The sequence below is a fragment of the Nerophis lumbriciformis genome, linkage group LG14, assembly GCF_033978685.3.
Source record: "Nerophis lumbriciformis linkage group LG14, RoL_Nlum_v2.1, whole genome shotgun sequence".
NCBI classification, from domain to species: Eukaryota; Metazoa; Chordata; class Actinopteri; order Syngnathiformes; family Syngnathidae; genus Nerophis; species Nerophis lumbriciformis.
In genome coordinates, this window is record NC_084561.2 from 23,896,730 (window position 1) to 23,922,257 (window position 25,528).

The 25,528-nt window shown below is 38.9% G+C and overlaps 1 protein-coding gene across 4 annotated transcripts in view; it reads left to right on the forward strand.

The window, feature by feature from the left end:
* pde4ba (phosphodiesterase 4B, cAMP-specific a) overlaps positions 1-25,528 on the forward strand; it is a 460,485-nt gene that overhangs the window by 308,862 nt on the left and 126,095 nt on the right. For all 4 annotated transcript variants that reach the window (XM_061975773.2, XM_061975771.2, XM_061975774.2 and 1 more), the window contains one exon: positions 5,086-5,156. In XM_061975773.2, the coding sequence (XP_061831757.1) occupies positions 5,086-5,156 (71 nt within the window). The remainder of the gene's footprint in view (positions 1-5,085; positions 5,157-25,528) is intronic.

The window sequence follows — 25,528 nt, forward strand, 5'->3', positions numbered from 1 at the left end:
GAGTCCAAATATATAATTTTTTAAAGCAATTTAGATGATTAAATTAAGTAATTTCCTGCAAATTAATAGTTATTATGATTCAAAAGTGTCATTAATACGATAAAAAAATTTAATCGTTTGACAGCACTCATACACACGATAAGTGTGCTAAATAAAACATATTCAAGTAGGATTCTTCTTTAATACTGTCATGGCTTGAACTATGGCGTGATTTGTTCTCCTGTGGTGCAAATGATTTGGACCATACGTGGCGTGAAGGGGAGTACATGATTTAATATAATGACAATAAAAAGGAACAAACAAAAGGCGCTCACAGTGGAGGTACAAAACTTGGCTATAAACACAAAACTTGCACAAAGGCAGAAACTATGAACAATGAAACAAAAACACTAACTGTGGCATTAATAAACAAAAAACTTACTTGGCATGGACTATGAACATGGCATGAAGCAGAGTGATGATAAAGTGTGATGTTGCCAGAAAGACAGCCTGGCAACTCGAAGCTTAAATAATAGTGACATGATTAGTGAAAACAGGTGCGTGACTCAAAACGTGAAACAGGTGCGTGACGTGACAGGTGAAAACTAATGGTTGCTATGGTGACAAAACAAGAGAGTGAAACCAGGAACTAAAACGCGTCCAAAAAACAAACAGCACATGGCCAAACAAATACAGTTCTGAATCGGTTCAAAATGTTAAGAGTCATTTAAAAAAGACGATGTTTCGTCCATCTCTGCACTTACTTGCCGCACATATACTTTATATGTCAGCAGCCAAGAAGATCTTTAGTGAGCTACGACCTGGTATGAAAAGGTTTTAATATCATTCATGCATCTATTGATTTATTGTGAGAATCAGTGTCAATTGGGAATCAGATTAAATTGGGATTTGATGCTGAATCAAATAGTCACCCCAAGAAGTTGAATTGAATAATGAGTTGTTGTAAGATTGACATTCCTAACCAGTCCTATGCTTTACGTAGGGTCCCGCAAGCCGTGGATGTCCCGGTTTTGTGTGAAGAAGCACATGTAAAATGTCAATTAGCGACAGGGCGTTTCATGTTAAATCTTACTGTAAAAGGTATTTCTAGCCCCTATTATGGCAAATTTCACGGGAAATACTCATTGTAATAAACCGTCCTACTGGGTTGGAATCCCAGCTGGTAACATCTCAGAAATAAATGTATGTTTTAATTACGTTAAATTTGTTATTTTGCATAAAAAATAAATACATGTACTTCCCATAAATTTGTTTTAGTACAAAAACATGCATCAAATCAAATTCAAGTTTGATTAAAAAAGTACAAAATTCGTTTCACATAAATAAACAAAAGTGTGAAAATTCTGCTTTGGGCCCCAATTCCTAAGATTTTGTACTTTTTTACCCTTTTTCAGTGTTGTTAACATGCTCATAACACCTGTACTGCAGAAAGCCAATGAAGTCCAAAGTCTTGCACAGGCCAAGATTTAGAAATCCAAAACCGAGCTGGATGCAATCTTACTTGGAGGGGAGGGAACAGGTGGTAGAGGTGAACGGCACCGTGAGCTGTGGAGTCCCCCAAGGCAATATATTGGGGCCTTTACTGTTCCTAGTATACATTAACGACTTGTCATCAGCATGCGACTGTGAATTGTTCTTGTTTGCGGATGACTCGGCCCTGCTGGTATCAGACAAGGACAAGTCACAGGTGGAGAAAATCCTCAGTGCTGAACTCTGTAGAACTTGCACCTGGCTCACTGACAACAAGCTATCCATACACTTGGGTAAAACAGAATCCATCCTGTTTGGGTCCCACATCAACCTTAAGAAAGTCAATGACTTCAATATAAAAGTGGGTGAAATTGTTATCACCAGGAAGAATGAGGTCACCTACCTAGGTTCCATTCTAGAGGCTAATCTTTTCTGTGATAAAGTGGCAACCAAGGTAATCAAAAAGGTCAACCAACGAACGAGATTTCTCTATAGAATCTCCTCTCTGGTCAACAAAAGCACCATGAGGGTTCTGGCGGGAACTCTCGTTCAACCCTTTTTCGATTACACATGCACCTCCTGGTACCCTAGCACCTCCAAAATCCTCAAATCTAGACTTCAAACATCCCAGAACAAGCTAGTCAGATTACTTCTAGACCTCCACCCCAGATCACACCTCACTCCTACCCACTTCTCCAAAGTGGGCTGGCTCAGGGTGGACGACAGAGTAAAACAACTTGCACTGAGCCTAGTCTATAAAATCCGCTACACCTCCCTGATACCGAAGTACATGTCAAACTACTTCCTTAACGTAAATGACCGCCATAACCACAACACCAGGGGGAGCTCTACTAACCACGTTAAACCCAGATTCCGATCTAACAAAGGTCTTAACTCATTCTCTTTCTATGCCACATCAATGTGGAATGCGCTCCCAACAGGTAAAAAAGAAAGGGCATCTCTATCCTCCTTCAAAACCGCGATAAAAGTACACCTCCAGGCAACTTCAACCCTAAACTAACACCCTCCCCAGATTGTTGTTAATAATCAAATGTAAACAATCAAATGCAGATATTTTTCTTATGCCTTCTGATCTCTCTCTCTCTCTCTATGTCCACTACTTGCTGTACATATCCTACCAAGTCAGACCTACACTGTTTCAATATCCATTTCTCTGTTCTCAATTGTTGATGACTGATAACAACCAAACCTAACCCCTCCCCCTCCACACCCCAAATTGTAAATAATGTAAATAATTCAATGTATACACCCTGATGATTATATTGTGTGATGACTGTATTATGATGATAGTATATATGATAGTATATATCTGTATCCCCGACTTAAACAAGTTGAAAAACTTATTCGGGTGTTACCATGTAGTGGTCAATTGTACGGAATATGTACTTCACTGTGCAACCTACTAATAAAAGTCTCAATCAATCAATCAAACCGCCCCGCCCGTCAATAATCAGGCTGAATTGAGGGATTGACTGTGTCAAAATTGTAATGTTTTCGTCGCAGGTTATATTCCTTTTAAAACAGCATTTACGTCGTTTCAAAGTAATCAGTGTAAATGCATACTTTGAAGTCTTTTCTTAAAGGGGAACTGCACTTTTTGGGGAATTATGCCTATCGTTCACAACCATTATGAGAGACAAGAAGACATTTTTATTGCTTTCTAACATAAAAAAAAGCTCATTTAGGTGGCCAGCAATGCAGCTAATGTGTGCAATAAATTATACCTCTAAATCACTTTACAAAAATGCATTAAAAAAACGTCAACAATACTTCATTTACGTTCCATAACCTGTGTAATAACCAAGCTGTAGCGACTTTGTTATCGTAAGAGCGAACATTGAGGAACTCTTTTAGCGTAGTAACACATCGCCATGCCTCAAGCTAACTACGGCAAGAGATAAACTAGCTTCTACAACAACACAAAACGCGTTTTGAGTTTGTAATGCACAACATTGCGATTCAACACCAATTTGTACTGACTGAAAAACATGAACAATAATAATAATATTTTTTTGTTTGTACACAGCTGAGTTAACCAGACAGTGTATGTACTGTAGTTGTAATAACACGCATGACGTGCTGCGTGTATCATGGTTGATATTAAAGTGACTCACTCGATGGACAGTTGTTCGTCTGCTCCAGCATGTTTCCTGTTGATTCTAGGTAAGCAATCCATTTATGTAGAAATAGCTTGGCTCCAAGTTCCATATTTACAGCGTCAAAATCGCTTTCATCCCTCTCTCTCGGCTTCCGTCAGCTCCAACGTCTCACTCTTCCTTTGTGCTGGCTTCTATAAGCAACAGTATATTCAGCTTCAAAAATATAAGGTTGTAAATCCTCATTTGTCCAAATATAGTCATCTTCGTTGTCTGTTACCAAGTCTGCCATGATTAAAAAACACACTCGTGATTGATTCCGAAAGTAGGGACACATGTTGCCATAAGTCAGACGTGCGCTGCTATGGTAATAGAAATCAATGCGCGGAAGAAATCAGTCTCGGAAATAATTAGAATGATCAAAATATGGTAAATATTGAACACATTGTTATGAACGTGTCTGTGACGACCTGTCACATTCACGTCTTGTTACGTTTCCTTAGTTGTGTTTATTTCCTGTCAGCGCTCTTATTTTAGTTCCGTTTCCTCCCTGAGCGCTCGTTTCCCTCACCTGTCCCTGATTGGCAGCCTGGCACATCTGGTTGCAGTTGCCAATCAGGCTGCTATTTATGACTGCCTCGCCCTCCAGTCAGGGCTCGATGATTGTTTCCTGTGTCAATGTTCCCTGCATGTGCACATACCAGTTCCTTTTTGACATTAAAGTCATGTTTACCTGCGCTACGCCCGCAATCTCTGCATGTTGGGGTTCATGACCAACAGAACATTATATTTAGACTTGCAGTGTGTGTATAAAACGTTGCTGGAGGGTTTGTTATATTTGTTATATTATCCTTTTGATTGATTGATTGATTGAGACTTATATTAGTAGATTGCACAGTACAGTACATATTCCGTACAATTGACCACTAAATGGTAACACCCGAATAAGTTTTTCAACTTGTTTAAGTCAGGGTCCACGTTAATCAATTCATGGTACAAATATATACTATCGGCATAATACAGTCATCACACAAGTTAATGATCAGTGTATATACATTGAATTATTTACATTATTTACAATCCGAGTTGTTTTCTTCTACTTTTCCTTAATTCTGATGCGTACGCCTCGCTGTTGTCCCCAGCATAGTGGAGGAAGTACTACACAAATGATTACTCCTCTAGTCAGAACTACTGTCTTTGTTGTGGGTAATGTTTGGCAGGACGAATGAAAAGCTTGTTTGATGCTGACTCGGCCTAATTCCTGCAAGATGTGCTGCAGTTCGATCTTTAATGTTTGTCCAACAGATAATGTTTTTGTTCTAAAAACGAATCTAGTTTTAAACTAATGACTTCAGATGTTGAAATGTCTTATTGATGCTGTGTTAAGAAAAGTAAACATTGCTATATCGATACATATATAGCAATAATTGATACAGTATATACTGTACATGCACGAAAAATGAGGGAGTAATGGTTATCTCTCCTGCCTTGTGTTCAGGTCCTGGCAAGCCTTCGAAGTGTAAGGAATAACTTCACCGTACTGACCAATGTCCAGTGTGCCTCCAACAAGTAAGTAATTTACTATCTAGCCTGCTGTGATAATTATTAATTATTAATCATCCATCTGTAACAGTGGCTATCTCATGCAGTCCAGCCCTGCACACGCCGGGCTCGACTCGGAGACCACAAATCCCCTCTGATTGAGAATCAAGGCGAGCAGCCCTAGCCATTGAGCTGTCAACCACAACATACTATTGCACAGCCACACAAGCTGGTATCCACTCCACAGCAATCAATTATTTTTTAATATGCTTTTACATCATTAGTAGGGCTGCACCAAACGATTGTTTTAATAGAATAGTCTGTGATTATTTTTTTCAATGTGTCAAAAGATTATTGCTTATTAATAGGGATGTCCGATAATGGCTTTTTGCCGATATCCGATATTCCGATATTGTCCAACCCTTTTTAATTACCGATACCGATATCAACCGATATATGCAGTTGTGGAATTAACACATTATTATGCCTAATTTGGACAACCAGGTATGGTGAAGATAAGGTACTTTAAAAAAAAATTAATAAAATAAGATAAATAAATTAAAAACATTTTCTTGAATAAAAAAGAAAGTAAAACAATATAAAAACAGTTATGTAGAAACTAGTAATTAATGAAAATGAGTAAAATTAACTGTTAAAGGTTAGTACTATTAGTGGACCAGCAGCACGCACAATCATGTGTGCTTACGGACTGTATCCTTACAGGCTGTATTGATATATAATGAAGGAACCAGAATATTAATAACAGAAAGAAACAACCCTTTTGTGTGAATGAGTGTAAATGGGGGGTTGGGTTGGTGCACTAATTAAAAGTGTATCTTGTGTTTTTATGTTGATTTAATAAAAAAAAGAAAAAAAAAAGAAAAAAAATGATACCGATAATAAAAAAACAAAACGATACCGATAATTTCCGATATTACATTTTAACGCATTTATCGGCCGATAATATCGGCAGGCCGATATTATCGGACATCCCTACTTATTAACTGCTGTACATGTTTGAGTTTGACGTTTGGTCTGCGACTTCATTTTAACTAATTTTTAAAACTTATTATAGTAAAATGAATTGCAATAAACTAAACAGAAGTTATTATGAAACAAATTGTTTATCACGTGGAAAAATATATCCATCCATCCATCCATCTTCTTCCGCTTATCCGAGGTCGGGTCGCGGGTGCAGCAGCCTAAGTAGGAAAGCCCAGACTTCCCTCTCCACAGCCATTTTGTCCAGCTCCTCCCGGGGGATCCCGAGGCGTTCCCAGGCCAGCCGGGAGACATAGTCTTCCCAACGTGTCCTGGGTCTTCCCCGTGGCCTCCTACCGGTCGGACGTGCCTAAACACCTCCCTAGGGAGGCGTTCGGGTGGCATCCTGACCAGATGCCCGAACCACCTCATCTGGCTCCTCTCCATGTGGAGGAGCAGCGGCTTTACTTTGAGCTCCTCCCGGATGACAGAGCTTCTCACCCTATCTCTAAGGGAGAGCCCCGCCACCCGGCGGAGGAAACTCATTTCGGCCGCTTGTACCCGTGATCTTGTCCTTTCGGTCATAACCCAAAGCTCATGACCATAGGTGAGGATGGGAACGTAGTTCGACCGGTAAATTGAGAGCTTTGCCTTCCGGCTCAGCTCCATATCGACAGATAAAATGCAACATGTCCTGTAAACATCACATTCAGTGCAAAAATAGTTTTTGTCCTGTACTGCTCTGGTTATTTTGCTGCATTTATTTACCTAAAACAGTAGTTTTCAAACTTTTTTCATATAGTGCCACCTCAGAAAAAACATGTCTCTACAGGTACCACGATAAAGACCATCATTAAAATACAGGAGCGTAGTAGGCCTAAAAACAAGTATAATTAATGTGTTTGGCCACTGTAACATTACACCGTGTATACAGTAGTGTTGTCCCGATACCAATATTTTGGTACCGGTACCAAAATTATTTAGATAATTTTGGGTACTTTTCAGTACTTTTCTAAATAAAGGGCACCACAAAAAAATTGGCTTTATTTTAACAAACATCTTAGGGTAAATTAAACATATGTTTCTTATTGAAAATGTGTCCTTAAATAAAATAGTGAACATACAAGACAACTTGTCTTTTAGTAGTAAGTAAGCAAACAAAGGCTCCTAATTTAGTCTGCTGACATATGCAGTAACATATCGTGTCATTTATCATTCTATTATTTTGTCAAAATTATTAAGGACAAGTGGTAGAAAATTAATGCTAATATCTGCTTACTTTCTCTTTTAACATGTTCTTTCTACACTTCTTTTAAAATGTAATAATCACTTATTCTTCTGTTGTTTGATACTTTACATTAGTTTTGGATGACACCACAAATTTGGGTATCAACCCGATACCAATTCGTTACAAGATCATACATTGGTCATATTCAAAGTCCTCATGTGTCCAGGGACATATTTCCTGAGTTTATAAACATAATATACATTTTAAAAAAACAAAAGAAGATGTTGTGATGCCAAAAAATATCGACGTAATCATAGTAGTATCGACTAGATTCGCTACTGTACTTGGATGTTACATCACAGTGGATGTTAGGTGTAGATCCACTGGACCGGTACTTTTCAGAAGCGATATAGTACCCAATATGTTTCATTAGTATCGCGGTACTATACTAGTACGGGTATATCGTACAACCCTAATACACAGTAACACTGTGTTTGAATATAAGGGGGAAAAAACACTGTACTTTAATCAAGTGATTCTTTGGCGTGCCACTAGATTGAGCTCGGGTAGCACTAGTGCAGGGGTCGGCAACCTTTACCCCTCAAAGAGCCATTTTGACCCGTTTCACAAATTAAAGAAAACAATGGGAGCCACAAAACTCTTTTGAAATTTAAAATGAATTAACACTGCATACAAAGTTTTGTTTTGCTTTGTGCTATGTATAAACCAGGGGTCTCAGACACGCGGCCCGCCAGACGTTATTTTGCGGCCCGCACCTTAATATGAAAATTTAATGTTAGTGCGGCCCGCCAGTTTTATATGAATGGCGCTTGACAGCATCACACTTGCCAACCCTCCCGATTTTTCCGGGAGACTCTCGAATTCCAGGGTAACTATTCTCTCGAATGTCTGCTGATTTTCACCCGAACAACAATAATAAAGGCGTGTCGTGGTGGCACTGCCTTTAGCGCCCTCTGCAACCTGTTTTAACAGCGTACCAGCCCAGTTACAAGTTGTATGAGGCAGGCATACTTGGTCAACAGCCATACAAGTCACACTGAGGGTGCTGCTATAAACAACTTTAACACTGTGACAAATTTGCGCCACACTGTGGGGTTTGGTTGTAGCGGGGGTGTATAATGTAGCCTGGAAGAGTTAGGGTTGCATGGGATTCTGGGTATTTGTTCTGTTGTGTTTATGTTGTGTTACTGTGTTTGTCATTCTTGTTTGGTGTGGGTTCACAGTGTGGCGCATATTTGTAACAGTGTTAAAGTTGTTTATACGGCCTCAGTGTGACCTGTTTGGCTGTTGACCAAGTATGCCTTGCAGTCACTTACATCAGTGTTTTTCAACCACTGTGCCGCGGCACACTAGTGTGCCGTGAGATACAGTCTGGTGTGCCGTGGGAGATTATCTAATTTCACATATTTGGGTTGAAAACATTTTTTGCAAACCAGTAATTATAGTCTGCAAATGATGTGTTGTTGTTGAGTGTCTAGAGAGTAATACTCTTCCATACCAGTAGGTGGCACCGGGAAGCTAATTGCTTTGTATATACAGGTAAAAAGGTGTCTTATGCTTAAACCAAAAATAAACAAAAGGTGAGTGCCCTTAAGAAAAGGCATTGAAGCTTAGGGAAGGCTATGCAGAACGAAAGTAAAACTGAATTGGCTACAAAGTAAACAAAAACAGAATGCTGGACGACAGCAAAAACTTACTGTGGAGCAAAGACGGCGTCCACGATGTACATCCGAACATGACATGACAATCAACAATGTCCCCACAAAGAAGGATAAAATCAACTGAAATATTGTGGATTGCTAAAACAAAGTAGATGCATGAAATATAAGACATGAAGCTGCTACAGGAAAATACCAACAAAAGAGAAAAAGCCACCAAAATAGATGCGTAAGACAAAAAAAACCTCTAAAACACTACACACAGGAAAACAGCAAAAAAGTCCAAATAAGTCAGGGCGTGATGTGACAGGTGGTGACAATACACCTACTTTGAGACAAGAGCTATATTGATGCATGCTTGGTAATGGTTTGAAGTCATACCCAACAATTGCGACAACGACTTTTTACTGTCAACCGAGTTTTTTCAACGCAAAAAAATGTGCCTTGGCCCAAAAAAGGTTGAAAAACGCTGACTTACATGTATAAGCAGAAACCGCATACAACATGTAAATGGGCTGGCACACAGATAGTATGATGAATAAGCGGACGCTAAAGGCAGTGCCATCACGGCACGCCCTCAATAGTATTGTCCGGGTGAAAATCGGGGAATGGTTGCCCTGAGAGATATTTTCGGGAGGGGCACTGAAATTCGAAAGTCTCCCGGGACAATCGGGAGGGTCGGCAAATATGCAGCTGAGCCGCATCAGAGTGATCAAAGAGCCGCGGGTTGCCGACCCCTGCACTAGTGGTACACGTACCACAGATTGACAACCTAAGACCTAAGACTATGAAAGTGTAAGTATGGACATTCTTGGAGGTTTATCATTTAAAAGTTGTATTAAGCGACCAGTTGACAATAACAAACCTATGTTGATTAATTTGTATAATTGTCAATTATATCAACTAACCGTTGCAGCCTGAATCATTAGGGTCACAGGTGAACTGGAGTCTATTAAAGCTGATTTTGGGCGAAATTTATTTATTTGAATTAGGACAATGCATATTCATCAACATAGAGCTAATTTTCATCTGTTGTCCTAGGCAGGTTAATACAGTAAACATTCAACAGATCATGAAACAAAAGAGTACATAAATCACAAGACATTACACATTGCAAGCATACCATAAGCACAGACCATGGACAAAAAAACAAAACAAACAACAAACAAAAAAAAACTAGTGATTAATCTAATTGTGCGTGCATGTCTGATTAGTGTTCAACCAATGTTCCAGTGCACTTTTAAATGTTGAATACCGGTAGGTGTCTCCGTTTCTGACATGGGCTGGCAGCCTGTTCCATGACTCTGATAGACCACACCATTTGGCCTAATTTAGTCATGCGCCTTTGTACGTTGCAGCCCCCTCTGGTCGCTGCTCTGGTGTTTACTTGACTGCTATTTTTTAATTAATAAAATCTATCACGTAAGGGGGAGCAAGTTTATTTAGAACTCTAAAGATGAGGCAAGCATCCATGAATATTTGATCATTATCTAAATCCAAAATGTTATACTTACTTAAAATGTTACAATAATGATACTTTAGAGCAGTGGTTCTTAACCTTGTTGGAGGTACCGAACCCCACCAGTTTCATATGCGCGTTCCCTGAACCCTTCTTTAGTGAAAAATACAATTTTAGTTTTTTTTCAAATTCAAGACAAAGTTATATGTTTTTGGTAACACTTTAGTATGGTTGACATATTCTAAGTAACAAAGACTTAATTTAAAGTTTTTGTCAGGACTTGGACTATGGCGTGGTTTGTTCTCCCGTGGTGCAAATGATTTGGACCAGACATGGCGTGAAGGTGAAGACATATTTAATTTTAACACTCAAAAAAAAAGAAACAAACAAAAGGCGCTCACAGTGGAGGTACAAAACTTGGCTATAAACACAAAACTTGCACAAAGGCAGAAACTATGAACAATGAAACAAAAACACTAACTGTGGCATTAATAAACAAAAACTTACTTGGACGTGGCATGAAGTGCGCAGAGGTAAACAGATTGTGACGGGTATGATGTCGCCAGACAGACAGCCTGGCAAATGGAAGCTTAAATAATAGTGACATGATTAAAGACAGATGTGTGAGTTGTGAGGGCAGGTGAAAACTAATGGGTTGCTATGGTGACAAACAAGAGTGCACAATGAGTCCAAACGTGGAACAGGTGAAACTAATGGGTAACCATGGAAACAAGACAAGGGAGTAAAAAGCCAGAAACTAAAGAGTCCAATAATTAAACAAAACAAAACATGACTAAAACAAAACATGATTACACAGACATGACAGTTTTTTGGTTAGGGTTAGGGTTAGAGGGTTAGGGCCAGGGTTAGAGGGTTAGGGTTAGGGTTATAATAAGGCCATGCCGAATAAGGCATTAATAAGTACTTAATAATGACTAGTTAAGAGCCAATATGTTACTGATTTGCATGTTAATAAGCAACTAATTAATGGTGAATATGTTCCCCATACTAAAGTGTTACCATGTTTTATTACTGGTGCACAAAATTAACCGTGCATGAACATCACCTTTGTTCAAAGAACAAAACCATAAATTGCATAAATTCACAACAAATTAAACACCTGCAAATCAGTGTGACTTCTGCTGTTGCCGTATCCGTAATACGCCGATAGGGAGAAGTTTTTATTTACACGATGAGTCGGGTGTGTCTTGACCTCCGCCGAACCCCTGAGCCCGACTCACCGAACCTCTAAGGTTCGATCGAACCCAGGTTAAGAACCACTGCTTTAGAGCAAGGGTGTCAAGCTCATTTTAGATTGGGGGCCACATGGAGAAAAATCTACTCCCATGTGGGCTGGACTGATAAAATCACGGCACGATAACTCAAAACTAAAAACAACTTCAGATTGTTTTTTTTTGTTTAAAAATAGAACAAGCACATTCTGAAAATGTACAAATCATAATGTTGTTGTTTTTTTACACTTACATGTTGCGGTTAATAGTATCTTTATTTGTCGTTATTTATACTTTCTGAATAAATTATGTGATAATGTTCATCAGTCATCCATCCATCCATCCATTTTCTACCGCTTATTCCCTTTTGGGGTTGCGGGGGGCGCTGGAGCCTATCTCAGCTACAATCGGGCGGAAGGCGGAGTACACCCTGGACAAGTCGCCACCTCATCAGTCAACTCTGTTAATTTTCAATCCATCAAGATACAAAAAATAATATCAAAATCAAATTACAGGATGTTATTTATGTAGTTTGCTCATTTTCCTCGACTGGTGCACTAACATCATGTGGTTTATTTTTTACATATGTAGCATAATCTACAAAGATACAAAGAATTGCTATTGCGACATCTAGTGGACACATTTAGAACAGCAGTTTCTTTCATTCAAAAATTTCTGCTCGTTTTTATACTTAGCAAACTCTTTCCTGAGCCGGCCCGTGGGCCATACGTTTCACACCACTGCTTTAGAGGCTATTTGTCTAGAATTGTTTGTGTTCACTTGATGAGAGACTTTAGTGGCTTCAGGATATTATCTGAGGTATGGGACCCAGTTGTATAGCAGTAGTTTATGTGGCTGAATATCATAGCTTGCATATATAAATATCTTTGCCCACTCTACAGTGAGAGGGTAGAATGCAGGTTAATAGGCAAATTATTAATATACAAAAGACAAAACAGTTTTCCAAACAAAAGTCACTAAATCTTTATTTTCCTTGTGTTACAGATGAATTGTTTTGTAATAAAACAGTATCCCTTGAAGTGTAGTAATTAATTTGAGTCTGCATTATCATGAGGCTACCACAAGATGGCAGTACAGTCATTGACTTCACAAAGCCTGGCTTGTGCAGCTTGTAGTTTCCACCACCACTCAAGAGTACTGTACATGCACATCACTAACCCTCTGTTTTTTATGTGGGTTTAAACATGTTTAAGTTGCAATGACAAATTACTAAAGACAACAATATTTCTTAAATGCTTCTATGTCTCTTTACATTTAGAGCTGTTTTCAAGGGAGATATTAGTTCTGTCACCAGGATTATATAATTGAATCTAATGAATGCCACACAAAGAAACTGTTATTCAAAGTGACAGGAGCAGTTTCCCGTATCGCACCTCGTGGTGAAAGTGAGACTAGAAATATGTATGTAGGCCAGCTTTGCTTTTTTTTCTCCCTGCAGTGTCTTGAAGGATGTTGAAAGCCAAACAAATTCACTTGTCTGCTCTGCATCCCACAAACGTGCCTGACCTACATTCAGTCACACTGGGAAACATTTTGGAGGAAAAATACATGTAGCGATGCTGGTACTAAATGTTGTAAATCCACATATAGTACATGAGGCTTATTTTATGCTTCCATCGATCCTGCCATTATTTTTCTAAAAATGCTTTTCAAAGCCACAGGAAGCTGAAGCCTATCCCAACAGCCCAGACTGGTTTCTATTCCACCAAACGGTTTATAAACAATAAACATACGAATAAATAACATAAATACCGTATTTTTCGGAGTATAAGTCGCTCCGGAGTATAAGGCGCACCGGCCGAAAATGCATAATAAAGAAGAAAAAAAAACATATGTAAGTCGCACTGGAGTATAAGTCGCATTTTTGGGGGACATTTATTTGATAAAACCCAACACCAAGAATAGACATTTGAAAGGCAATTTAAAATAAATAAAGAATAGTGAACAACAGGCTGAATAAGTGTACGTTATATGAGGCATAAATAACCAACTGAGAACGTGCCTGGTATGTTAACGTAACATATTATGGTAAGAGTCATTCAAATAACTATAACATATAGAACATGCTATACGTTTACCAAACAATCTGTCACTCCTAATCGCTAAATCCCATGAAATCTTATACGTCTAGTCTCTTACGTGAATGAGTTAAATAATATTATCTGATATTTTACGGTAATGTGTTAATAATTTCACACATAAGTCGCTCCTGAGTATAAGTCGCACCCCCGGCCAAACTATGAAAAAAACTGCGACTTATAGTCCGAAAAATACGGTAGATAAAAACAAAAAACAAGGCACACATGTAACGAATGCCAGAATGTGTAGCTATGTGATAGTGCGTTAACAACTAATAACTCTAAATCAGTTGTCACCGATGTATGCAGGAGACTTGTGCAAAATTGCAGATTGAATTGAGAATGGAATTTCATTAACCCTTGTGTAATGTTCATATTGTTGTTACTCAGCCAGTGTTTGTGGGTCTGATGGACCCGTTGCATTTTGTGTTTTTTAATGCCTCACAATTAAACACTTTTATGTTAAAATACTGAACAGCTGTTACCTTATCCCAATAAACATCTGTTCAGTATTTTAACATAAAAGTGTTTGATTGTGAGGCATTAAAAGCCACAAAATGCAAGGGGTCCATCAGACCCACAAACGCTGGCTGAGTAACAACAATATGAACGTTGCACGGAAAATTTCTCTGCCAGTTTCTGCATCCCACAGGGATTCTTCTTTTGTGTTTCTGCACCTGCGGTTCCCACACAAGGTTGCAACATTGTTTGTCAACACTGTTTTCTCTCATTTTCTCGCACATTTGACCCTCTGATGTTCTGTGTACCTACACTCTGTCCTCCTCCTGTCTAGGCCTGCTGTTTGTGTGTGTGTGTGTGTGTGTGTGTGTGTGTGTGTGTGTGTGTGTGTGTGTGTGTGTGTGTGTGTGTGTGTGTGTGTGTGTGTGTGTGTGTGTGTGTGTGCGTGTGTGCGTGTGTGTGTGTGGGTGCGGGACACAGAACATCAATTTTCACACTTCTATTAGCCCCGGGACCCGGACATCTTATATGTAATAGAAATGTGTAGGGGGGGTGTATGGTGTGTGGTCATTAAATATGTATTCTGTGGTCATATATGTTCTTCACAGAAAATGAGCCAAAGTCAGTGAGTCTCAGTCTGTAAAATTAATTAATTGTATCATTTTTATTTTAATAAAAAATGAAAACGGGTCCCACAGACCCGAACACCACACAAGGGTTAAAGGGGAACTGCACTTTTTTTGGAAATGTGCCTATCGTTCACAATCATTATTAAATGTTTTCCGCTTTCTAACATACAAATGGTCTCGTTATAGGTGGCTGGGAATGCAGCTGATGGGAGCAATCACTTTAAAAATGCATTCCGCCAACAATTCTTCATTTATGTTCCGTTACCTGTATAATAATCAAACTGTAGCGACATTGTTATTGTAAGAGCAAACACTGAAGAACTCTTTTTCTAGCGTAGTAACACATCGCCATGCTACGGTATTAGCCGTAAAAGCTAGCTACGGCAAGAGATAAGCTAGCTTCTACGTCAGTACAAAATACGTTTGAGTTTGTAATGCACAACACTGCGATACGACACCAATTTGTACTGACTGAAAAACATGAACAATCATATTACAGTATATGTAAAGTATTAGCCCACATTTCATGTTTTGTTACCCAGACAGTGAATATACTGTAGTTGTACTAACACGCATTAAGTGCTGAGTGCTTCATCATCAATATTAAAATGACTCACTCGATGGACAGTTGTTCATTTCCTGTTGATTTTGGGTAAGCACTCCATTTATGTCGAAATAGTTTGGCTCCGAATTCTGTATTTAAAGCGTCAAAATCACTTTCACCTCTCTCTCCCGGCTTCCAAGTCTGCTCCAATGTCTCACTCTTCCTTTGTGCTGGCTTCTATAAGCAGCATTATATTTAATTTCAAAAGTATAAGGTTGTAAATCCTAATTTGTCCAAAAATAGTCGTCTTCGTTGTCTGTTAACAAGTCTGCCACGATTAGAAAACACACTCGTGTTTGATTCAGGAAGTAGGAACACACATTTTGCCAGAAGTCGGACCTCTGCTGCTATGGAAACAGAGATCAATGCGCTAAAGAAAACAGTCCCGGAAATGCTTCAAATGATCAAAATAGGGTAAATATTGAACATAGTACATATTGTTGTGAACGTGTCTGTTACTGAATTATATATAGACTTGCAGTGTGTATACAAAACGTTGCTGAAGGGTTTAGAAGTTGTTTTAGAAGGCTTTGAAGGCTACAACAGTGACTCCCATTAACCGCATCTTTCAAGCGTTTTTTTTTATCATCTTTAAAATCGTTAAAAAAAAAAAGAAACGTGCGTTCTTGTCTCTCATGATGATTGTGAACGATAGGCAAAATTCCAAAAAAAGTGTAGTTCCTCTTTAAATACCGTATTTTTCGGAGTACAAGTCGCTCCGGAGTATAAGTCGCACCGGCCGAAAATGCATAATAAAGTTAAAGTTAAAGTTAAATTACCAATGATTGTCACACACACACTAGGTGTGGCGAAATTATTCTCTGCATTTGACCCATCACCCTTGATCACCCCCTGGGAGGTGAGGGGAGCAGTGGGCAGCAGCGGTGGCTGCGCCCGGGAATCATTTTGGTGATTTAACCCCCAATTCCAACCCTTGATGCTGAGTGCCAAGCAGGGAGGTAATGGGTCCCATTTTTAAAGTCTTTGGTATGACTCGGCCGGGATTTGAACTCCCAACCTACCGATCTCAGGATGGACACTCTAACCACTAGGCCACTGAGTAATAAAGAAGGAAAAAAACATATATAAGTCGCACTGGAGTATAAGTCGCATTTTTTGGGGAAATTTATTTGATAAAACCCAACACCAAGAATAGACATTTGAAAGGCAATTTAAAATAAATAAAGAATAGTGAACAACAGGCTGAATAAGTGTACGTTATATGAGGCATAAATAACCAACTGAGAACGTGCCTGGTATGTTAACGTAACATATTATGGTAAGAGTCATTCAAATAACTATAACACATAGAACATGCTATACGTTTACCAAACAATCTGTCACTCCTAATCGCTAAATCCCATGAAATCTTTTACGTCTAGTCTCTTACGTGAATGAGCTAAATAATATTATTTGATAATGGTAATTTGTTAATAATTTCACACATAAGTCGCTCCTGAGTATAAGTCGCACCCCCGGCCAAACTAATAAAAAAAATGCGACTTATAGTCCGAAAAATACGGTAAATATGAATTGAGGTCGCAAACAAGAGGTAGAATTGCAATTCCAATTCGAATAGAAATCCCAGTAGATAAGTTTGATGTATTTTAGAATCAAGCTGAACAGTATACATGACTAGTTTACATGTTTTAATTAAGCATTATTATTACTGTAAAACTGCATATTACTGTATATACTGTTATTCATCCTCTGCTCAAAAGACCTAACCTTGATCCTGACCTCATGGTAAACTACCGACCGGTGTCCCACCTTCCCTTTATTTCGAAAATCCTCGAAAAAATTGTCGCACAGCAGCTAAATGAACACTTAGTGTCTAACAATCTCTGTGAACCTTTTCAATCCGGTTTCAGGGCAAATCACTCTACGGAGACAGCCCTCGCAAAAATGACTAATGATCTACTGCTAACGATGGATTCTGATGCGTCATCTATGTTGCTGCTTCTTGATCTTAGCGCTGCTTTCGATACCGTCGATCATAATATTTTATTAGAGCGTATCAAAACACGTATTGGTATGTCAGACTTAGCTTTGTCGTGGTTTAACTCTTATCTTACTGACAGGATGCAATGCGTCTCCCATAATAATGTGACCTCGGACTATGTTAAGGTAACGTGCGGAGTTCCTCAGGGTTCGGTTCTTGGCCCTGCAATCTTTAGTAGTTACATGCTGCCGCTAGGCGACATCATACGCAAATACGGTGTTAGCTTTCATTGCTATGCTGATGACACCCAACTCTACATGCCCCTAAAGCTGACCAACACGCCGGATTGTAGTCAGCTGGAGGCGTGTCTTAATGAAATTAAACAATGGATGTCCGCTAACTTCTTGCAACTCAACGCCAAGAAAACGGAAATGCTGATTATCGGTCCTGCTAAACACCGACATTTATTTAATAATACCACCTTAACATTTGACAACCAAACAATTACACAAGGCGAATCAGTAAAGAATCTGGGTATTATCTTCGACCCAACTCTCTCGTTTGAATCACACATTAAGAGTGTTACTAAAACGGCCTTCTTTCATCTCCGTAATATCGCTAAAATTCGTTCTATTTTATCCACTAGCGACGCTGAGATCATTATTCATGCGTTCGTTACGTCTCGTCTCGACTACTGTAACGTATTATTTTCGGGTCTCCCTATGTCTAGCATTAAAAAATTACAGTTGGTACAAAATGCGGCTGCTAGACTTTTGACAAGAACAAGAAAGTTTGATCATATTACGCTTATACTGGCTCACCTGCACTGGCTTCCTGTGCACTTAAGATGTGACTTTAAGGTTTTACTACTTACGTATAAAATACTACACGGTCTAGCTCCGTCCTATCTTGTCGATTGCATTGTACCATATGTCCCGGCAAGAAATCTGCGTTCAAAGAACTCCGGCTTATTAGTGATTCCCAGAGCCCAAAAAAAGTCTGCGGGCTATAGAGCGTTTTCTATTCGGGCTCCAGTACTATGGAATGCCCTCCCGGTAACAATTAGAGATGCTACCTCAGTAGAAGCATTTAAGTCCCATCTTAAAACTCATTTGTATACTCTAGCCTTTAAATAGCCCCCCTGTTAGACCAGTTGATCTGCCGTTTCTTTTCTTTTCTCCTCTGCTCCCCTTTTCCTTGAGGGGGGGGGGCACAGGTCCGGTGGCCATGGATGAAGTGCTGGCTGTCCAGAGTCGGGACCCGGGGTGGACCGCTCGCCTGTGCATCGGCTGGGAACATCTCTACGCTGCTGACCCGTCTCCGCTCGGGATGGTGTCCTGCTGGCCCCACTATGGACTGGACTCTTACTATTATGTTGGATCCACTATGGACTGGACTCTCACAATATTATGTCAGACCCACTCGACATCCATTGCTTTCGGTCTCCCCTAGAGGGGGGGGGTTACCCACATATGTGGTCCTCTCCAAGGTTTCTCATAGTCATTCACATCGACGTCCCACTGGGGTGAGTTTTTCCTTGCCCGTATGTGGGCTTTGTACCGAGGATGTCGTTGTGGCTTGTGCAGCCCTTTGAGACACTTGTGATTTAGGGCTATATAAATAAAGATTGATTGATTGATTGATTGATATATCTATTAGTTAAGTGTTAATCTGCAATTACATATGAAAGCATATTCTAATAAAACAAATAATTGAAATGTCTGATTGCTTTAAGAATTCTGACAAATACATACAATTAACGTTTAGTATGTTAGCATGCTAACTGTAAATAATAATTTATATTTAGCATGTTAGCCAATTTTGGTCGTTGTCACTTTCAAGTGATTGGAAACGGTGAAAAAGTACTTTAAAATTAAGGGATTGTTTGTTTTAATTTCAGCGTTTGTAAAGTATTTTTAGTATTTAGGCCAAAACCTTTGGTACGCTTGGTCATGCAATGGTTAACAATAGGGATGTCCGATAATGGCTTTTTGCCGATATCCGATATTCCGATATTGTCCAACTCTTTAATTACCGATACCGATATCAACCGATACATACAGTCGTGGAATTAACACATTATTATGCCTAATTTGGACAACCAGGTATGGTGAAGTGTGAAGTGAAGTGAATTATATTTATATAGCGCTTTTCTCAAGTGACTCAAAGCGCTTTACATTGTGAAACCCAATATCTAAGTTACATTTTTAAACCAGTGTGGGTGGCACTGGGAGCAGGCGGGTAAAGTGTCTTGCCCAAGGACACAACGGCAGTGACTAGGATGGCGGAAGCGGGGATCGAACCTGCAACCCTGAAGTTGCTGGCACAGCCGCTCTACCAACCGAGCTATACCGCCTTAAAAGTACCTTATCTTCACCATGGTGAAGATAAGGTACTTTTAAAAACAATTATTAAAATAAAATAAGATAAATAAATTAAAAACATTTTCTTGAATAAAAAAGAAAGTAAAACAATATAAAAACAGTTACTTTGAAACTAGTAATTAATGAAAATTAGTAAAATTAACTGTTAAAGGTTAGTACTATTAGTGGACCAGCAGCACGCACAATCATGTGTGCTTACGGACTGTATCCCTTGCAGACTGTATTGATATATATTGATATATAATGTAGGAACCAGAATATTAATAACAGAAAGAACCAACCCTTTAGTGTGAATGAGTGTGAATGAATGTAAATGGGGGAGGAAGGTTTTTTGGGTTGGTGCACTAATTGTAAGTGTATCTTGTGTTTTTTATGTTGATTTAATAAAAATAAAAAAATAAAAACGATACCGATAATAAAAAAACGATACCGATAATTTCCGATATTACATTTTAACGCATTTATCGGCCGATAATATCGGCAGGCCGATATTATCGGACATCTCTAGTTAACACCATTGAGAAGTTGGGTTGAGTTTATTTCGAACATGAACACACTCACAATAAGATACATTATCTTGCATTTAGGCCGTGCAAACATGATTGAGTCATTGTGTAGAATCTGAAAATGTTGTGTGTTTTCTGGGTGCTACGACTTCCCCTCTATGACCAAAACATCAATGTTTGCTTAGTCGCTGATTCAAATTGACAGCGCTGTGATTGCTTCCTGCGACTCTGCCCAGGATAGGCAGTACAGATAATGAATTGCAGTTTAAAAAAAAAAAAACTCTATATTAATGGCTACCTTGTCCCAGCACAGATTGCTTACAAATTCATAATGTTGTATATAGACAGGCCAGTTTCCTCCATGTTTAAAAGGACTTTTCTTTTTTACAAACATTGCTTCAGCAATAGAAAGCGTCCCACCAAGATCAGAAATAAGATTGTTTTCAGACAGAAAATCTATTCTCGTCTATTTAGCAACACCATTTTGTAGCTGCTGGGTGACTTAAAGGAGAACTGCACTATTTTTGAAATTTTTCGTTCACAATCATTATTAGAGACATGATGGCGGATGGATTATTTTTTTATGCATTCTAAATATTAAATAAACTTACGTAATAGCCAATAGGAGCACCTCAATTCTGCCCATAAAATCAGATAAATAACCATTCAAAAAGCGCCAATACTCAATTTACATTTCGTGACTTGAATATCAACCAAGTATTAATGATTTTGTTATTATAGCAGCTACGTGATCACTTCCCTGTGTCCTTATGTTTACATCATTGAGTGGTCTGCTACTTCCTCGCTTCCCTGCTCCCTGTAAGTTTATTGTAGATCATAAATCACGCCTCTCACTTGAAAAATAGATGGCTGAGGATATAATCCGACAAGTTCGTACACTTTGACGGCCATTTGGGATCTGGAACTGGCGAGAACAACATTATAAGTAGAGATGTCCGATAATGGCTTTTTTGCCGATATCCGATATTCCGATATTGTCCAACTCTTAATTACCGATTCCGATATCAACCGATACCAATATATACAGTCGTGGAATTAACACATTATTATGCCTAATTTTGTTGTGATGCCCCGCTGGATGCATTAAACAATGTAACAAGGTTTTCCAAAATAAATCAACTCAAGTTATGGAAAAAAGTGGGGGTGTATATTGTAGCATCCCGGAAGAGTCAGTGCTGCAAGGGGTTCTGGGTATTTGTTCTGTTGTGGTTATGTTGTGTTACGGTGCGGATGTTCTCCCAAAATGTGTTTGTCATTGTTGTTTGGTGTGGGTTCACAGTGTGGCGCATATTTGTAACAGTGTTAAAGTTGTTTATACGGCCTCAGTGTGACCTGTTTGGCTGTTGACCAAGTATGCATGCATTCACTTGAGTGTGTGAAAAGCCGTAGATATTATGTGACTGGGCCGGCACGCAAAGGAAGTGCCTTTAAGGTTTGTTGGCGCTCTGTACCTCTCCCTACGTCCGTGTACACAGCGGCGTTTTAAAAAGTCATAAATTTTACTTTTTGAAACCGATACCAATCATTTCCGATATTACATTTTAAAGCATCTAACGGCCGATAATATCGGCAGTCCGATATTATCAGAGATCCCTAATTATAAGACATTTTTCGTCTAAATGGAAATATATGAACATCCTAACAGTCAACATCCTAATGACAGCCGACATTGTACAGTAAGTGATGTTCTATTATGTTTGTTGGCTCTCATAAAGTTTGCAGTGAGCAGAAATCGGTGATGAAAAAAAAAAGAAGCTAACGTTGTGATGTGTTTTTTAAATTAATGCGCCGCATATGCTTAAACTATCAAAATATGTGTTATTATACATGTGCTCGTTACTACATTACATATATACTTATATCATGTATATAAAACTTCAATGGAGGTGTTTTGATGTTTGTTTAGGGGCTCTCTAGGCAGAATTGAAAGGCTCCAATAAGCTTCATTGTAAGCAGACTTTTGATCAAATGTATTTATTATTTAGAATGCATTACAAAAAATCAATCCGTCGTCATGTCTTTCACAATGATTGTGAACGATAGGCAAAATTCCCCCAAAAATGCAGTTCCCCTTTAAGGGGCTGATTAAAACTAATAAATTGATTTGTTTCGGTGTCTGCAAGTGTTTTTTTTTATTTAACGGCGTTCGTTTTTTCATTTTTTTTCATTTAGGAAAATGTGTCCTGCAACATGCATATGCATGCATTTGGATCATTCCAGCGTACCAACACAGTTATAGCCAGTGACCAGAGCGCACCTACGGCGTGCCAGAAATAGGTTGTGTTGTCTAGATCGTGCTTCTCTACAGCCCCAAAAAAGGTGGCGCAGATTATAGTTGTGTGCTGCATCTTCCACAACAAAGTAAAACACCACAAGTTGGAGGAGAATGCTGTCATGAATGTGGAGGGAAATCACGGTGACAGCCGGTAGTACATGCAAGGGCGGTCTGCACTTCTTTTGCGCTTGTTATCAATTACGCACGCAGTCTTAGTAGATCACCCTTAAAATGCTCACTCCTAGAAGGCACGGTTTGTATCGGCTTTTTGAAATCTGAGTAGATAAGGCCCTAAATTTGCAAAGTGATACATATGCGAACTGTGAAAGGATTACATCAATGTAATCAGAACAGAAAATTAATAATGGCATTTCCCAAGACTAATTGACTGGGTTGATGGAAGCAAAGATTTGAACCCTCAATCTCCTGATTGTGCTGCCATTTGAGTCATTTAAAGTTGCAGTCAATGTATTTTCTGGTAACACTTTAGTATGGGGAACACATATTCACCATAAATTAGTTGCTTATTAACATGCAAATTAGTAACATATTGGCTCTTAATTACTCATTAATAAGTATTTATTAATTCCTTATTCTGCATGGCCTTATTATACAACTAGTAAGCCATTAACTAAGAGTCTTCCCTCAATAACCTCAGAATGAATGCTTATTAGTAACCCTAACCCTTATATGTTTCCCTAGTGTCCAAATAACTCTAAATTAAGTCTTTGTTACTTTAATAAGCAACTAATTAATGGTAAATATGTTCCCCATACTAAAGTGTTACCCATTTTATATTTTGGTTTGTTTAAAGTTAAAGTTAAAGTACCAATGGTTGTCACACACACACGAGGTGTGGTGAAATGATCCTCTGCATTTGACCCATCACCCTTGATCACCCCCTGGGAGGGGAGGGGAGCAGTTAGCAGCAGCGGTGGCCGTGCCCGGGAATAATTTTTGGTGATTTAACCCCCAATTCCAACCCTGGATGCTGAGTGCCAAGCAGGGAGGTAATGGGTCCCATTTTTATAGTCTTATGACCGGTCTCAGGGCGGTAACTCTAATTTATTTTTCCTTTCTCCATTCTAGACTAGTAGTCAACTCCAGTTCCACACACATAAAGACTGCTAAATGTATATTGAAAAAAAAACATTCCTGGTTTTCAGCACACCCTTATGTTTGCACCATGGACCCTATTTTCCCGTTTGTTAGTGTTTTTGTACGCGCTTGAAGTTACACATGTTTCTCTTTTTCGTCAAAATCTATAATCGTTGCGTTCCTAGTGCTATGATGTCTGTACAAAAGTCTCTGTAACGCTTGTTTTCTTTTTGTGTCATTGGGTTGCTTGAGTGTAGTTCACTTTTACGACACTGGAGGGGGCTTTGAACGCATCATTACATCAGCAAGCTCTGAAAGTTACGTGAACTTCGATGTCAATTGTTTAATTGGCAGTGTGCGTCAATACAAAGTGAGTTACTTTATATACACTTTAATAGCACTTGTTGTGTGCTTAAAACTGTATTGCAACTCATTTAGTCAGTTTTATTGTAGTCTAATGGCTGTTTGGCATCAGGTTCACAAGTTAACTGCCAGCTGAATATCATACCCTGATTGGGGCCTCATTGGACATGTTTGTTAGCCCCAATTGACAATTTAGAATTAATGTTGTGATGCTATTTACATTCTATTAATCATAACATTACTTAGGGCTGGGATGTTCAAATGATGTGCATTTATGTAAACTGTGTATACACTGCTCAGTGATGTATGTTTAACAGCCCTGTTGCAGGCTTGTGCCTATATTTCATTGCATTGTGGTCACTCTAGTTGATTTATAATGATTGTATTTGTTTGTATAGGAAACCACGCAAACGAACAACTCATGCATGTCTTCAATATACAATTGAACCTGCAAATCTGGACTTGGACAATCTATTATTTCTCCTGCACTCAACTTAACGCATAATTGCCATAAAATGGCAACCAAGGTTATCAAAAAGGTCAACCAACGAACGAGATTTCTCTATAGAATCTCCTCTCTGGTCAACAAAAGCACCATGAGGATTCTAGCGGGAACTCTCATTCAACCCTTTTTCGATTACGCATGCACCTCCTGGTGCCCCAGCACCTCCAAAACCCTCAAATCTAGACTCCAAACATCCCAGAACAAGCTAGTCAGATTACTTCTAGACCTCCACCCCAGATCCCACCTCACTCTACCCACTTCTCCAAAGTGGGCTGGCTCAGGGTGGAGGACAGAGTAAAACAACTTGCACTGAGCCTAGTCTATAAAATCCGCTACACCTCCTTGATACCGAAGTCATACCTGCCAACTTTTGAAATCAGAAAAACCTAGTAGCCAGGGTCCAGGGGCCGCAGCCCCCGGTAGGTCCAGGACAAAGTCCTGGTGGGGGGTTCAGGCCGACGCAAAATGATTATTAGCATTCAGACAGGTTAAAATGTTGCTAAAACCATCACTTTTCTATCAGTCACAGTGACTTTTCAAAACAAAAATATTACAGCAAAAATCATATGGGTTGATTGACATGTTTATTCTGTAAGCTAACTTCAATAGTTTGAAATTATTTTGACAGTTAATGCCAGTTATCCTGTCAACGTTTCACAAGACTTCAATTTGTTAATTGAAAGTATAAACAGTATAAACACTTTTTACAGTAAACAAATGGTAAAACAGTACTAAACAATTCCATTAAAAAAAAATTGGTGTCATTATTAACTTTCTGTCCAAGCTTGTATAATCTACTGCCTTGTTCAATTGTAAAAAATATTCTCTGCCTAAAATTCACTTTTCTATCACAATTATCATACTGTAAACCTGGTAAGCTAACTTCATTAAAATTAATAGTCCTGTCAATAGCATGGAATTACAATTCAAATGTA